A 16,389-nucleotide genomic window follows, 5' to 3' on the forward strand; every position below is an offset into this window, starting at 1 on the left:
AAAATAAAAGCAAGGAAGAGGGACTTACATGAAGATGTGTACATTCACACAGAGACACTGCAGACTGCCTCTCCACTGCAGAGGAGAGGCTGCCAAGGACAGATGAGCTGGGATGGACCAAACGGGGTCTCGAGGCCAGCCCACTGCGATGACCCCATGTCGCCAGTGCTCCCTTCTCGCCCCGGCACAGTAGTACTTGCCCATTTGTAAGAACACATATCCAGTTTATGGCGGTTGCTCCAGACCCTTCATGGCTCCGTGGGGTGCGGGTGGGCTGGTTCCTTGGTGCTGTGCCTGGTGTTTCTGTTCTTCCCGGGCCCTTGTTCCCCTACTTCTTTTGTTGTTGATTTGTTTTATTTTTTAATTTTTTTTTATTGGTTTTATTTATTTTTCCTTTTCCAAGTGAGAGGAGGGGAGATAGAGAGACAGACTCCCGCATGCTCCCCAACCAGCATCCACCTTGTGACCCCCGTCTGGGGCCAATGCTCTGCCCATCTGGGGCCATGCTCATAAACGAGCTGTTTTTTAGTGCCTATGGCAGAGGCTCCACAGAGCCATTTTCAGCACCCAGGGCCAATGCACTCAAACCAATCGAGCTATGGCTGCAGGAAGGGAAGAGAGGGAGAGAGAGGGAGAAAAGGGTGAGGATGAAGGGTGAAGAAGCAGATGGTCACTTCTCCTGTGTGCCTTAACTGGGAATCAAACCTAGGACATCCACATGCCAGGCCAATGCTCTACCACTGAGCCAACTGGCCAGGGCAGGAGGAAGGGTGCTTTAAAGGATAGGGAGGTTTGCCGTTTCATCTCTTTCTCCCTTAAGTCTACTAGACACTGGGTCGTCTCTCCTTCCCTGCTTTGTTGGTCCATTCATCCTTTTACTGTCTTTCACCCATTCATGCTCAGCCATTCATTCAATCAGTCATTCATTCACTTAGGCAGAGAGCTCGGGAGGGCTGCCTGCGTAACATGGCATATCCCACCCTCCGCGATTACTGCTTGCTTAATTCTCAGTCAGCCCCTGACGTGGCTGTTCCCTGGACCGTGGCACAGCACCTGGTATGGAGGAAATGTTAATAATGTTCCCACCACACACACATAAAGTTCTAAGTCCTCCCCATGGCTCTGGTTCTCAAGGTGAGATCGGAACCCACAGAACTCTTTGAATTCATGCCTTCTTTCTCCTCCTCTCCATCCGAGCTCCAAACCCCAGGTTGAAATGCCAACTCGGCCACTTAATAGCTGTGTGAGTTTGGACAAGGCCTTTAAGCTCTGGGCCATCATCTCCTTCTGGGCAAAGTGGGGATAATAAAAGTACTTGCTTCAAACTTGTTGCAAGGGTGAAGGAGAGAACCCAGTGAAAAGCTCCTGGCATGTGCCTGGCACGGAGTCAGCACATAGCAACTATTTCAATCGTCTCACTCCTCCTCTGCGCCTTTCAATTCCAGCACCCCCACTAAACAGATCTGAGAACCTCTGCAGGAAGAGCTGTGAGCGCCGGCCCCTCGGGCTCCAGATGAGAACTGTGGAGGGCCCAGCGGAGGAGGGACCAGCTTCGGGTCACGCAGCCAGCCAGTGGCCCAGGCAGGCCTTGAGCCCAGGACTCCGGCCGAGGCCCCTGCCCTTCTGCTGGTCCCACCTTCTCAGCCCAGCCCAGAGTAACATTAAGAAGGGTCCTCCAGCCTGACCTGTGGTGGCGCAGTGGATAAAGCGTCGACCTGGAAATGCTGAGGTCGCCGGTTCGAAACCCTGGGCTTGCCTGGTCAAGGCACATATGGGAGTTGATGCTTCCAGCTCCTCCCCCCTTTCTCTCTCTCTCTCTCCCTCTCCTCTCTAAAAAAAAAAAAAAAAGGAAGGGTCCTCCACTTCCATGCTTGGACCCTGTCGGGTTTGGCCGCGTTCTTTTCCACTCAGGAAGAGTTAAGTCCTGAGGTCTGTTTCATGCCCCATGTGTAATCTCCTTACAACACTTATCATATTTCTGGGGCAGCATCTCTTGGCTTTGAAGACCCAGGCAGGAGCCTGGCCTCGCCATAAACGGACTGAATTACATTTACAAGAGTCCTTTAATGCCCTGTGGTCTCGGCTTCCTTAATGGGGATTTTCCTTCTCTTTTTTTTTTTTTCCTCTTTCCCTTTTAATACGGTCACCGGTTTGGCTTTCAGAGTGCGGTTTGGATTCTTAACAGAGAAGTCAAGGCCGTAGAATCCCTTCCAGATCTTTCCTCCCCCTCCCCCTTTACCCCTGCTGCCTGTGCCAAAGCCCCAAGAAAAGAAAACGTTGCTGCTCTCAGGATTTCAGCAGGAAAGAGAGAAGCCCTGTTGGGATTCTAAAACATCATCCAGGGAATGGCTTGTCCAGAAATTCTCCTCTGGCTCTGCACCTGAGCGCCAGACCCCCGAGCCGTGTGGGAGGACGGGGGACCCAGCCCAGAGGCATGGCCGCCTCACTGGCCGAGGGGCTCCAGGAGCAAGGTGGAGGAACCCTGCCAGCGGGGACGAGGGGCCCTTGCCCCTGTTTCCCAGCCTCGTCCACCCCCATCCCTCCCTTTTCAGAACCTTCTGCACTTTCTGGAGGCTTCAGTTCTTTTTTTTTTTTTTTTTACTTTAAATTTTTTTTTATTTTTTTTTTCATTTTTCTGAAGCTGGAAACAGGGAGAGACAGTCAGACAGACTCCCGCATGCGCCCGACCGGGATCCACCCGGCACGCCCACCAGGGGCGACACTCTGCCCACCAGGGGGCGATGCTCTGCCCATCCTGGGCGTCGCCATGTTGCGACCAGAGCCACTCTAGCGCCTGAGGCAGAGGCCACAGAGCCATCCCCAGCGCCTGGGCCATCTTTGCTCCAATGGAGCCTCTGCTGCGGGAGGGGAAGAGAGAGACAGAGAGGAAAGCGCGGCGGAGGGGTGGAGAAGCAAATGGGCGCTTCTCCTGTGTGCCCTGGCCGGGAATCGAACCCGGGTCCTCCGCACGCTAGGCCGACGCTCTACCGCTGAGCCAACCGGCCAGGGCTACTTTAAATTTTTAATGAAAATTATATATACGATTACTTTATTCTTTCCTCTTCTCAATGGCTTCTTCCTGGTACTTGCCTTTTCCTGACCTACTTGGTAAGATTTGGCTTTACGATCCAAGATCTCTTTGCGGTCTCTCGTCAGCTTTGGTCTAGTTGCTCCATTAGCTTTCTCCCATTGTTCAGTGTGGAGGACGTATTTCTTTCTGTAACCCCGGACCACTTTGCCAACTTGCTTCCCTTCCTTGTGCCCTCGCACAACTTGAACTTCATCGTCCTTTAGGGTGGGCATGGATTGGACGCTGTACTTCTGTCTCAGTTCTTTGGAAAGAGGAGGAGATGTACTATTCCTGCAAATGTGGGGAGGTGCATTGAAATGCCTCTTACAGTTCTTGCTCTGGTCAGAAGTCACAAAGGTGTTGAACTTGATTTTGACTGCTGGAGCTTCCGCGATCACAATTGTTCTTTAACTATTGTGGGGTTTTTTGTTTTGTTTTTTTTGTTGTTGTTGTTTTTGCTAGTTCTGTCTCTGCAAATGGATCAAGTCATATGTGATCTATATATCTATATCTCTGTGTCTAATCCTGAGGTGCCAAACTCAGTCAGAGGTATGACTGGCCTTGAGTTGGGATCTGGGAGGGGCCTCATACAGCTCCCTATTCCCCTCCTTTCTTCTTAGCCCTCTCACAGGGTGAGAAAAGGAAGGAGTGCGATTTTGGGAGAATGGAAGTCACATTTTATTTCCTTTCAAAAGGAGCATGTGGCAGAGCCAGCTCTATGGGCCCTGGTTCCTCCAATGGTGTCTCTTTTGGTTTTCTCTTTTTTGTGGATGACTCCTTCAGGTTCCTGCAAGATACCTCTTGACTGCTGGTATCACTGGGTCTGGGTCACCCCCAGCTCCTGATGGATAACTGGCTCAGGGCGAAGGCTCAGAAACCCAGCCCCAGGGCTGCCTGTCCTCTTGTCAGTCGTGAGGGCGGGTCTCCTCAGGCTGTGTGTTTGTGTTTACATGCTGTCCCCATGGCTGCACATCTAAGAATCACATGTGCTCCTGCAACATGCGGGCAATAAAGCGACAGGCAACCAAAAAAGGGTAGAAGGCAACAAGGCCAGGAATACCAAATCTGTGACATCTTCCCCCAAGAAAAAGCAGCCGTCTCCGGTGTCTTGATAAATCACGTTTTATCTCCTTTCAAAGGAATACATGGCGGAGCCTATTTATCTTGATGACATTGTCCAGTCTGCACAGTGTTGTCCCTCTGGTGGGGAGATGGCCCCCTTTGCCTGGCTTCAGAGAGAAAGGGAGGAAGGAGAGCTTGAGGGAGAGTCTAGGAGAGAAACGGGAGTGGGCCGGCAAGCTGTTGGGCGTCTGCTGTATGCAAAGCCTCGTGCTAAGTGCAGTGTGTGCTGCCGAGAGAGGAAGGAGCTGCAGATGGGCCTCCGGTTCACACCGGATGTGGAGAGATGAGAGACATGAATGGGAAACAAGTCACACATGATGTGATGCTTTTGATGTTCCCCTGAGCAAGGCTGGTGACCGGTACCTGTGGTGACGAGAAGTCGGGATGGCTGTCGCAACTGATGTCTGCGCCTCCCAGCTCCCCTCACCATTCACTTCTACCTGCCAGAGGCTGCTCACGGGAGCAGCTGGGGTCTTTGTTCTAGTTATGGGGGTGGGGGCACACAGCTAGAGGTACCGTAGAGTTAATGCTCTCCGAAGCTCTGTGACAAGCCAGGGGGCGGTGGATAAACACATGAGGCCTCCTTGCCCTCAGTTGGGTTTCCTCTGAGGTGTAGTCTGCCTTGTTCCCCCAATAGAACTGAGCTCTGGAGACCCACAGTAATAACTGGCTCTGTAACTCATTCCCCTACAGGTACTTCCCAAGCCAATGACTTGCCCTTGACTCCTTGTTTCTGGGTGTGCTTCTGGGGAAACACCTGGGGGAGCCGTGCCTTTCTTTGTGCTTCAGCTGGACCCTGACAGAGGAAGCTCACGTGGTTAACATGTGCTCCACGTGGTTGTTTGCACACAGTGGCGGTTATCTCAACTAGAATGTCTTCTTTTTTTAAGATTTTTAAAATTAATTTTATTTATTCATTCACTTTGAGAGAGAGGGAGAGAGAGATAATGAGAGAGAGAGAAGTGGGGGGGGGGGGGGCAGGAAGCATCAATTCCCATATGTGCCTTGACCAGGCAAGCCTGGGATTTTGAACTGGCAACCTCAGCGCTCCAGGTCAGCACCTTAGCCACTGCACCGCCACAGCTCAGGCTCAGCTAGGATTTCTTTAATGCAAGTGATGAGAATCCATCCCTAGCTCTGGCCTGGTGGCTCAGCTGGTTAGAGCGTTGTCCTGATATGCTAAGGTTGCAGGTTCGATCCCCAGTCTGGGCACCTATAAGAATCAACCAATGAATGCATAAATAAGTAGAACAACAAATTGATGTTTTTCTCTCTGTCTCTCCCCTCTTCCTTTTTCTCTCTCAAATCAATAAATTAAAAACTTAAAAAAGAAAAGAAAATTCATCTCCAACTAATTTAAATATAAAAAATAATAATTGTATTATTTTATGCAAGTAAAAGTACCAGGTAAACTCTGGGTTCAGGAACAGCTATATCCAGACGCTCAAATGATGTCAAAGAAATCTGCCCTTCACTATCTCTTGGCTCTGCTTTTCAATCATTCAAGAAACATTTACTGAGCACCTAGCTTATGCCAGGCACAAATTCTTTCTCTCAATTGGCTTCCTTTCTCAGGCAAGAGTAAAGATGGCTACTGGAAGCTCCAGGTTTTCAACTTGCCAGCCAGGAAACTTTGGGAGAAAGAGGGTACCAGCAAAGTTTCAGGGCTGATCCTCATTGGTCCAGATCGAATTCCCTGCCCATCTCTGAGCCAATCACTGTGACTTTGGTTTTCTAGGTGGGGTCACATGCCTACCCTTGTTGCCAGGGTATGTGGTTAGCCCCATCTGAAGCACAAGGACTAGGAATGGAGGAGGAAGGCTCTCCAGAGGGAAGTTGATGGACACAGGCAACAGCTGCCTGTTACAGCAATGTGTGAGCACTTCACAGTGTACCAGGCTTCGTGGGCCTTCAGATGAGCCAGATAGGCCCTGGTGGAAGGGGACCCACATAGTTGCAGCACACAGCACAATGTGGTGACTTCCTTAGAAAGAGACAAAATATGCGGAGAACGGAAATGACTCCCAGCTCAGCCAATCAAGAAAGGCCTCTGAAAGGGGGCATTGGTCCTAGACATTGATCGTCTTTGGGCACAGAAATGTCAGCTCTGTCAGGCCTTGAGTGTCAGATCAAAGAGTTCATTTTTCTAAATTAATGACTGTAAGAGGACTATGCATTGATCTATTTGTTATCATTGAATTTGTATCGCTCAGAGGAGCATGCTGAGAATGCTGAGGGGCTGGTATTTCCTGTAAGTCTTGGCCATTACCTGTTAAAGGGTATATCAGCCCAGCTGTGCACTGGCCAGACGCCTGGAGGCTGTGTGTCAGAGAGGTTGGGGAACAGTCAGGCTGGGGCAGCCAAGCCCCCTTGGTGTTGGCCTGTGCCTGCCCTGGAAATAGCCACCCACCTAAACTAAGAATAGGAATTCCTGTCTGGCTGGCAGGAACTAATGCCAATTTCTCAAGGAGGGATGGGCCTGAAAACAAAATGCGGCATGTGGGTTGGGCCACCCTTTGTATTTATTTGTGAAGTCACTTGAGAGCTGCGCCCACGTCCGGGCATTGATCCTGCCATTAGACCCAGACAAGGTCACCTGGACAAGATGGCAGCTTCCAGGGCTCCTCATCTACCTGAGAGGTCCTGGACTCTTAGCCTTAGGTGCCTCCTGCCCCCTGAAAGAGGTGACCACTCACTTCCTGTTACCTTGACCACAAGCAGAAGCGCTAGCCAGCTGAGATGCTGAGAAGCCAAGGGACAGAGGATTGAGGATGGGGGGGTCCCCAGTCCCTATGGCAGCTTCACCTGGAATCACCTGGCTCACGGGTATTTCTCTTCCAGGCAAAATCCTCTTCCGGAGAAGCCACATCCGGGACGTAGCTGTGCGGAGGCTGAAGCCCATTGATGAGTACTGCCGGGTAAGGCTGTGTCTGAGGGCTGGGGAGTCGCCCCTTCTGTCTGTCTGTGAAGGGAAACTGTTTGTACGAAACCCCCTGCTGTGATTTAGCACATGCACCCTGAGGCCTGGTGTTTCCTAGCCAGCGAGATGGATATGGCTGTCCCTTAGGGAGGGGCCACCCATGCCTGGGCCACCCTCTAGGGCAAAAGCACTCGGGCTCACAGCTGAAACTCTGCTCCTTTTGGACATGTTCATGTTTACAAAATGCTATTTTAAATCACTTGCACTGTCTTGGGAGCTCAGTTAAGAGGCTTCCTAGTGAAGGGATTCTCCACGTGATATTTTGCTGGACATCAGAGGACTATTGCTTTCAATTCCTTTTGGGATGTTGTTGGAATCTGTTCTAAGTTCAGGAGAATCCAAAATCCGTATTTGTTTACTTACAGAAGTCTTGATAGTTACAGATGTTCTTGGAGCACGCATGCGCGCGCGCGCACACACACACACACACACACACACACACACAAAGCGTGCATGCGCACATGCATGAAAACACACACACACACACACACACACACACAAAGCGTGCATGCACACATGCAGGAAAACAGCCAGTGCCCAGCGGGTGGGGGCGTGGCGGGAAATGGAGCCTCTTTGTGCTCCTACTTGGATTAGAGCCTGGGACCCCTGTGATGAGAACGAGGGTTCTCTGGATGGTTTGAACTCCTCACTAGCTTTGCCAACTTGGGCCAGTTACTTCTCACAACTTCAGTTCCACATCTGTGCCTTAAGGAGAATAGTACCTCTGCAGAAGGCAGCTCTGAGAATGAAATGCACTGATATAATTGAGATAAGTGTCGTGTCTGGTACAGAGGAAGCATTGGGTAGATGCTACCTTTTTGTTATTGTTATTACAAGACAGAAGCAATTGAATGTTACCATTGGGCACCACTGGCTTCGACGGAGATGGAATTTCTTAGTTAAAGGATACCTCCTGTAGAGTCTGACTCAGGAATCTTGAGCAGAGGCAAGTGGAGTAACATTTTGTTGCGAGTGCTAGCATTAGAGCTGGGGTCATCCACTGCCCCGCCTACTAGCTCTGTGGCTTTAGAGAGTGCCTTTGCCTCTCTGAGCCCCGGTTTCCTCATCTGTACAAGGGGGATAAAAACAACTCTTTCACGGGGTTCATGGAAGGGGCTGCGTAAGGGAATGTGTATCAGTGTTCGTCACTTCTGAAATGCCCTGTCCCTACACAGAGTTGTTGCCATAAGGTTCCTTTTTGCACTAATATTCGATCATTCTCGATCACCATGTCTGGCAATAAAAACACTTAAATAAGAAAAAAAAAAAGCTTAAATAAGAATCATGCGGCTAACTTTAATAATGGTCTTCTCAAGGCTGTAGGAAGACAGACACTCCCACACACTCTCCATTACCCTACGCCTGAATTTCATGACTGTGCAGATCGTACTGGTCACATCTGCTGCCTGAACCAAAAAGGACGCCCCCGATGATGGATCCCCTACACCGTGAGCTCCCTCCCTCCAGATCAGTACCGGCAGACCTCAGAGGTTCTGCGGTTTCGGTTCCAGACCACTACCGAGCAAGCGCAGTGATCTTTTCACTGGCGGAGGGTCTTGCCTTCAATTTATATAAAAAAAAAATTAAAATAAATAAAGGGAGGCAACATCTATAGCGTGATAAAGTAAAGCACAGTAAAATGAGGTGTGCCTGTATTCATTCTTCTCTTTAAAGGGCACTCGCCATTTCCAGTGAAACTGATGGCTGCAGCCTGAGCTTTTATTTCTCTTTATTCCTCTCCCAAGAAGTTAAATAAATGGGCAAAGCTAATGGAGGAGGGGCACAGGGCGGGAGGAGGCATCTGCCAGCTGGGATTCATGGTTCACATCAGCCTCGGTGGTGGAGCCCAAGCATCTGCAGTTGGTCTCTGTGGAGACACCGCCTCCCAGATCATCTGAGGGGGCAACCGATAACACCGTATCTCCTGATATCAGGCTTTGCACAGGAGTCCTGAATTGGGATGAGATTCAAGGGGGCTGTGGGGCTGAGGGAGCCATGTAAGTGGGGTCTGCAAGAGGTGGAGCCTCCTAACCTGATTAGCTCAGAGGAGGCCGGCTCAGAGCCAGGCAATGAGGGCAATGTCATGGGTTCACCAAGCAGTCAGGCATCTCTCACAGGCCATAATTTACTCTGAGAATGGTGGGGGAAGGGGCAGTGCAGAAGTGACCTTTAATTCCACCCAACTTGAAAGCTGGGATCTGGTCTGATTGTCTGAGACCTTAGAATGACCTTAGAGTGGTCGTTAGGGATAAAGCAGTTGAAATAGTCTTGATTTTCAGAAACTCAGTGAGCCCCCAGCTTCCTAGAAAGTGATTTAGGAGGAACAGTCGGGGCAGGAGAGAGGCAGCCACAGGAAGTGGGGATGGGGGCCGAGAGTCGAGGGCCAAATGGTCGTAACTCTAATCCCCACAACATACCCCCCACCCCAGCCAGAGTCACTGGGATTTTACCCATAAAGTGTCTATTGATTAGAAACCAAAATAATGCTGCTAAAAGGAGGGAAATGTTTGATCCTGAGTAAAGAGCAAGGCACCCACCATTGTTTTGCCAAATGCAGAACTTTGCTTTTTGTCCTGGGACAGGCCTTCCCCAGAGCCGTGGGCTTCATGGGGGAGGGTTAGTTTCAGCCTGACTAGGGCCCCCACCAGTGCTGCTCCCCTTGCAAAGACCAGGCTTGGGCCCGCTGATCTGGGAGGGGGTCCCAGAGACATGCAGTGTGCCACCCTCTCCCTTATTAGAGCTGCACCACTTGGAATGACGACATGGTGCCACGTGGTGGCCCATGTCACTGGCTCCCAGAAAATGGCCTTAGGGGCCAGGAACTGGAGACTTCCAGGCAGGTTAGGACTGGGGGTTGGAGGCACTGGGAGTACTGGCTGAGGGCAAACCTGGATGGCTCTTTCGTGCCTTTGCCAGTCCTGGGTACCCACTGCCCTCAGCCCCTTCCCTCACCCTGTTTGCCCCGTCTGCTGTCAGTCAGGTCACCCACCCCCTGGAGCACAGCATGGCAAGGTTGCCCCATAGGCCAGCGGCTCCTCCCTGGATGCTGAGGGCTCTGAGGCCATGGTCATGCCGGCCCTTCTCCAGCCTCGGGGCCTTGCAGACCCTCCACCCTCACCGGAGTCAAAGCTCTATTAGAAAGGCTCAGTAAGATTGATCGATAGACCAGCACTGAATTCACACCCTCACCTGAGTCAAAGCTCTATTAGAAAGGCTCAGTACGATTGATCGATAGACCAGCACTGAATTCACACCCTCACCTGAGTCAAAGCTCTATTAGAAAGGCTCAGTACGATTGATTGATAGACCAGCACTGAATTCACGGGTAGTGGAACTGGTTACAGGCCTGGAGCCGACTGTTAGATCTAGAAGAAACTTTAGAATGTCTGCTTTGGGTTTGTCCCAGCAGTGTTCCATGGGCTGTCAATCAGAATTGTTTGGAAACCTAACTCTACAGCCCGAGACCTATGGGTAATGGTGGAGGCAGGATAGAGGAGAAGATCAGACAATGTAGGCTTGCTCTGGACCAGTGGCCTGATCTAAAGTCTTGGTACTTATTAGCTGTGCGACTTTGTGAAATTACTTAACCTCTCTGTGCTTTACGTCTTATACAAAATTGGAATCAAAGTCACACCCATCTCTTGGAGTTAATGTGACGATTAAATGAGGCAGTCCCCCAGGATGTCACTATGATTAATAAATGCTGGCCTAACCGAAGCCCCTCACGTTTCTTTCTGCGGGACTTCCCAGAGCCTTGCTATGATAGATAATGAACAGGGTGACTGATCTCCAAGACCAGGCTGGGGATCTATCTGTAAGACATCCTTTCACTTGTGCCCACCAAACTCACTTTATGTCACCAAACAGGTGTTCCTTGAGACATAGTTTGAGATTGTAGAGCTAGTCTACTTTATCCTAAGAGAAATGACCACCAGAGAGGCGAGGTGAGCCACCCGAGGTCATGCAGCAAGTCCACAAAGGCAGACTTGGAACTAGCGTTGAGGTCTCCGGCTCCCTTCCCAGTGTCTGATACGCATCCTTGCTCTGACCTACAGAACAATGGCAACACAGACAGTAGTGCCACAGCTACTGTTTACTGAGTGCTTACTTGGTGCCAGGCTCCTCATTTTCATGAGCTCACTTCTCCTCCTAACAGGTAGGTGCCACATCGGATCCACTGCACTGAGCTCAGAGAAGGCAAATAATGCTTTCAGCATCACACAGCCTGTGAATGGGAAGAGCCAGTACTCAAACCCACATCTGCCTGGCCCCGAGGTCCTGACCGAACCACCCCCCTGAATACATCTTGATTGTCCAGTGGCAGAATTTTAGGCCTGAGCCAGGGTGGTGCCCCAGGAGTCTCAGAGCGGCTGGGTTGGGGTTCCCTGGCTCTGGCAGTCTGGGTTGGGGTTCCCTGGCTCTGGCAGTCACCCCAGCCCAGGTCTCCAGGACCGACTGCTCAGCACCGGCTCTCCTGCCAAATGATTCTGGCCAGAGATGGGCTTGGCAGCGGCTCTGGTGGAAGCTGCTCTGAGCTGAGAGCCTCTTGTCAGCCTGAAATCAGGACGAGCCCTCAGTGCAGCTCCCCTCGGGGCTCCCTATTAAATAAAGATGTCTGCAGTGTTTCGACCAAAAGGCCCCTTTGTCTGAGGCCCTCACAGCCCACGTGTCCTCTGCCCCAGAATGGCGGTCTCTGTCAGCGTGAAGAGCTGCTGTGTTCGCCCTAGTGCTGGGTGAGCCGTGTCCGGGCCAGGGCATGAGCCTGGGTGGGTGGCAGTGTGCTGAGCTGGCAGGGGGCTAGTGCTCTGGGCTGCCTGGAATCCTGTCCTGCGCCTCCTCCCTGTCCCTGTCGGAGGTGACCCTGGCAGCAGCTCTGCACACAGCCTGGGTCCTGGGGAATTCGTTCCTCCTGCCCCCTGCCCATCCCTGCCCATTAGTGCTCCCTTCTGAAACTCCTGCCTCCTGCCAGGAGCACTCGGTCTGCACGCACCTGATTCCCACTTCTCTCTGTCTCTCTCTCCTTCTATCTCTCTTTTCTCTCTGTCTCTCTCTATGTCTCTATTTCTCTGTGTGTGTGTCTCTCTATCCTCCATCTCTCTGTCTCTCTGTCAGTCTCTCTCTCTCCCCCACAGTCTCTTTATATCTCTGTCTCTTCTTTTCTTCCTTAGTTACTCTTTTTCCTTTTCCTTCTACCCTTCCTGGGGGAAGGGAACAGTACATACCATGTGTGTTGAATGAAAACTTGAACTTTGTGGGGACAAGTTCCACCCATCCTACTGGTCTGAGCACAGGGCTTCCTTCTGCTACTTACTTTAGTTGCATGTCACTCCCCACCAGCCTCAGTGTCCCCATCCTCTCTGCCTGTCCAAACCCTGTGAACCCCTCTGTCTGGCTTGTGTCCACTCCTCTAAGAAGCCTTTCCGCGTGCTTCAGCTTACCCTGCTCTTCCTGGCATCCTCCACACAGCCCAGTGAGACACTGCTGGGTCAGTGCTGGCCCCGGGTCAGTGTGCCTGCAGGGCACCCCGCCCACACTCAGCACCTGGAACCACCCACCCCATCTCTCCGCCTACCCCGACCAGCTACGTCTTACCCATCCTTCAGAACTCGGTTTCCAAGAGTCTTTCTAAAACCCCTCTCTCTCCCTTTTAAACTATGTAGGTCCTGTCCATCTCCGTGGCAGCTCCCTGCATCTTGGTAGAATTATCAGTTTGTTATGGTTAATTGTGCAGTCAGTGTTTAGGGACTGTGAGTGCCTTGTGCAGCTGGACTGGGGCCAGTGGGAGGCACGGCTAGTGGGATAAGACCTCAGATTGTCAGGCTAAGGGTTTTGGACTTACTCTAGGCAGAGGTCTCAAACTCGCGGCCCGCCGAACAATTTTGTGCGGCCCGCAGACTAATCCACGACTACAGTTTCTGGTCGTTTTGTGACACTGAAAAGTGTTGCGTAACAGTTGCCTTTTGTAGACCTAGTGCGGCCCGCCAAACAGCTGTGATCTTGCTCTGCGGCCCACATGCTGAGTTGAGTTTGAGACCCCTGCTAGGGGCACAAGGGAATTGTTTCAGGGTTTGTGCAGAATGAGTAGTTCCTGAGGGCCCTGAGACCTAGGGTTTAATGATCATTGTTTTTGTTTGATTAACTGATTGTTTAGTTGGTTGACTGGCTAGTTGGTTGGTTGATGATTGATTGTTGGTTGGTTGAATTATTGGCTGGATGATTGATAGGTTGACTAATTTTTTTAGTTATTTTTATTAGTTGATTGGTTGGTTAGTGATCAATTGGCTAGTTGCTTAGTTGATGGGTTGGATAGACAAATGGATGGATGGAGAGTTGTTTCATCAACTGGTTAATTCATTGGTTGTCCGGTGGATGGGTGGGTGGCTAGTGAACTGTCTTGCACAGCACAGTGATTGAGCCCCCCTATTTCTGTTGGACCACGCTGGTTCCGCTTTTGGTTTTCCTGGTCCCAGTTCCATCAGGCCTAATGCCCTCTCTTCTATCTTTCCACAGGCGCTGGTCCGGCTGCCTCCCCACATTTCACAGTGTGACGAAGTCTTTCAGTTCTTTGAGGCCCGACCAGAGGATGTCAACCCCCCAAAAGAGTAAGTGGCAGCTCTGGCCTCTCCTGTGTGTTTGGCAGGTGTGGGCGAAAGCTGAGGCATCGTGGAGGTCAGGGTGTGGGGACACAGGAGAGGGCGAGCAGGCTAAGGAGAGATGGCCCAGAGGAAGGGGGGCTGTTTCCCAGACTCCTCTTGCCAAAACTCCTCCTCCTTTCCTTTCAGCCCGAGGTTGGAAGCAAGGGTGTCTGCAGCTGGGGAGGAGGTTTTCCTGCAAACGCTTTCTAGCTCCCAGGTTATTGTAAGGGGCAGGTGAGATAACAGAAAATAGACAGGTCATGCCATTCAGATACCCAAGCTAAGCGGTCATTGCTCTTAATTGTCGATGCTTCCAAACTCCCAGTGGAAATGCAGGCTGGGAAGTCATGGGCTGCCCAGGCTGGAAACCCACCCGCTGAGTAACTCAGCAGTCCTGAGCTGCTGCTGACAGATCATGCAGTCATCAAGAATAACAATGAATGTGCATGGAGTGTTCACCAAATGGCTTTTACCTGTAGCATTTTATGATAGACATTAGTAGCGCTGTTTACAGAGGAGGAAACTGAGGCCCAGTGACGTTAGGTAATTTTCCCAACATCGTACAACTGGTTGGGTATGTAACAGGTGTGAGACTTGAGCCAAAATCTCTGATTCCGAATGACCCAGGGCTGGCTGCTGTTTCCGTGTTTGGAGAGAAATAGGGAACCAAGCAGGTCTTTCTTCTCTCTGGAAGCAAGATACTCTGGAGCTAGTGGTCAGCTTGGCCCATACAGGAAGGTTGGCGTCTCACACACACAACTGAACTGCATCCCAAGGGCCTCCCTCTTTTGCTCAGAACACTTCTCTGACCTATATCCTCTAGGGCACGGTCTCAATGGAGAGAAACATCTGGTCTGCCCCGAGGAGCTGGTGAGCGGGAGGCGGCAGGGACGGAGCACAGTTTGCTGTGTCAGGCGGAGGCCTATAGTCTTTCCACTCCTCCCATCTGCCTCCCCCGTTTGGGGAGGAGTCGGGGGACCAGACTGTGGGCCTGATGCCTCTCAATGTGGCCTCTGTGTCCTCCCCTCTGTGCCCCTGCCAGTCCTCCTTGCTCTCCCAGGGCAGAAAAAGGCTCTTGAGTAGCAGTGCCCCCCCCAGTCCATACCGGGCTCTGCTGCTCCCCACTGGGATGGCCTGTTGGACCCACCGTTCTCCTTCCTTCCCTGGGGGAGAGATGCTTCTTGCCAGGAGGGTTGTCACTGTAATCACCCGTGACCATGTGCCCACAGGACAGGAGAGGGATCATGGCTGGTGGGTGAAGTAGCAGCTGTATCTATCTACTCAAAATCAACTGACCCTGCCTTTGCTTTGTGCCTCTGCATCCCACTCTCAGCCAGTCAGCTGAATAAATTGGTTCTGTGCCACCTGTTGGCCTGCACATTGTGGGTTCAAGTCCTGGCTTCATGGACTGAGATGTAGGATAAGGGTGTAGAACTCCCCGTGCGAACTCTCAGGAGCTGGCACGTAACAGGCACAGTGAGAGGGGGATGCACTAATGGCAGGTTAGCCCTTGGCCCGTTCCCCCCAGGCGCTCAAGGAACGGCAGAAACCAGGCTCAGGGACACAGGAGGGTGCTGGCGAGGCAGTGGACGTGGCTTTGCAGGGCCAGGCTCAGGGGGTCAGGGCTGCCATTCACCTCCGTGATCTCTGACCATTGCTCTACCGCTATGCCTTTCTGTTTTTCCATCCCTCAAAGGAGACAGTGCAGAACTCAGAGCAGGGGTCCCCAAACTTTTTACACAAGGGGCCAGTTCACTGTCCCTCAGACCGTTGGAGGGCCGGACTATAAAAAAAACTATGAACAAATCCCTATGCACACTGCACATATCTTATTTTAAAGTAGAAAAACAAAACGGGAACAAATACAATATTTAAAATAAAAAACAAGTAAATTTAAATCAAGAAACTGACCAGTATTTCAATGGGAACTATAGGCCTGCTTTTGGCTAATGAGATGGTCAATGTGCTCCTCTCACTGACCACCAATGAAAGAGGTGCCCCTTCCGGAAGTGCAGCGGGGGCCGGATAAATGGCCTCAGGGGGCCGCATGTGGCCCGTGGGCCGTAGTTTGGGGACCCCTGACTCAGAGAGTGGTCTTACACAGGTTAGATGCACTAAGGTGACCCAGCCAGGTGCCACTGGCTCGTCAAAATGCTGTGCAGTTTTGTCGAGGAAGGTTGTGGGACTGACCAGAGAGCGGCTGTGTGCACGCCCCACCCTGCAGACCGTGACCTGGCTTTTGTTGGGTAGGGAGTAGTTGTAATGCATTGAGCCTCCAAGTCACCATGGCAGTGGGATAATCTGCCTTTTTCTTGATGTGGCTCTCATCACCTGGGCCGGTTCACGGAGCCCCTCCAGCACTAAGCGGGCCTGAGGGTCAGGGGTGGGGCCTGCTGCGGCCAGACAGGCCTAAAGGGTTTCTCCTCCCCTGTCCCTACTCAGCCAGCAGGACCTACCTAGAAAGACCCACGTTCCGCAGCGGAGTGCGCTCCCGTGAGAGCCCAGCCCCGCAGGGCACCCTGGGCTGGGAAGCCAGTGAGCTCTCTGATCCGGCTCCTGCCTGCACCCCCTCCGCCTCAGAG

The 16,389-nt window shown here is 51.7% G+C and overlaps 1 protein-coding gene and 1 pseudogene across 5 annotated transcripts in view; one reads left to right on the top strand and one right to left on the bottom strand.

Annotated features, from left to right (window-relative positions):
• Positions 1–16,389, top strand: part of SH3PXD2A (SH3 and PX domains 2A) — a 241,501-nt gene that overhangs the window by 118,784 nt on the left and 106,328 nt on the right. For all 5 annotated transcript variants that reach the window (XM_066354520.1, XM_066354521.1, XM_066354525.1 and 2 more), the window contains 2 exons: positions 7,034–7,110; positions 13,683–13,774. In XM_066354520.1, coding sequence (XP_066210617.1) covers positions 7,034–7,110; positions 13,683–13,774 — 169 coding nt within the window. The remainder of the gene's footprint in view (positions 1–7,033; positions 7,111–13,682; positions 13,775–16,389) is intronic.
• LOC136384893 (large ribosomal subunit protein uL24 pseudogene) lies at positions 3,050–4,033 on the bottom strand (annotated as a pseudogene).

The sequence above is a fragment of the Saccopteryx leptura genome, chromosome 13 (assembly GCF_036850995.1).
Source record: "Saccopteryx leptura isolate mSacLep1 chromosome 13, mSacLep1_pri_phased_curated, whole genome shotgun sequence".
NCBI lineage: Eukaryota > Metazoa > Chordata > Mammalia > Chiroptera > Emballonuridae > Saccopteryx > Saccopteryx leptura.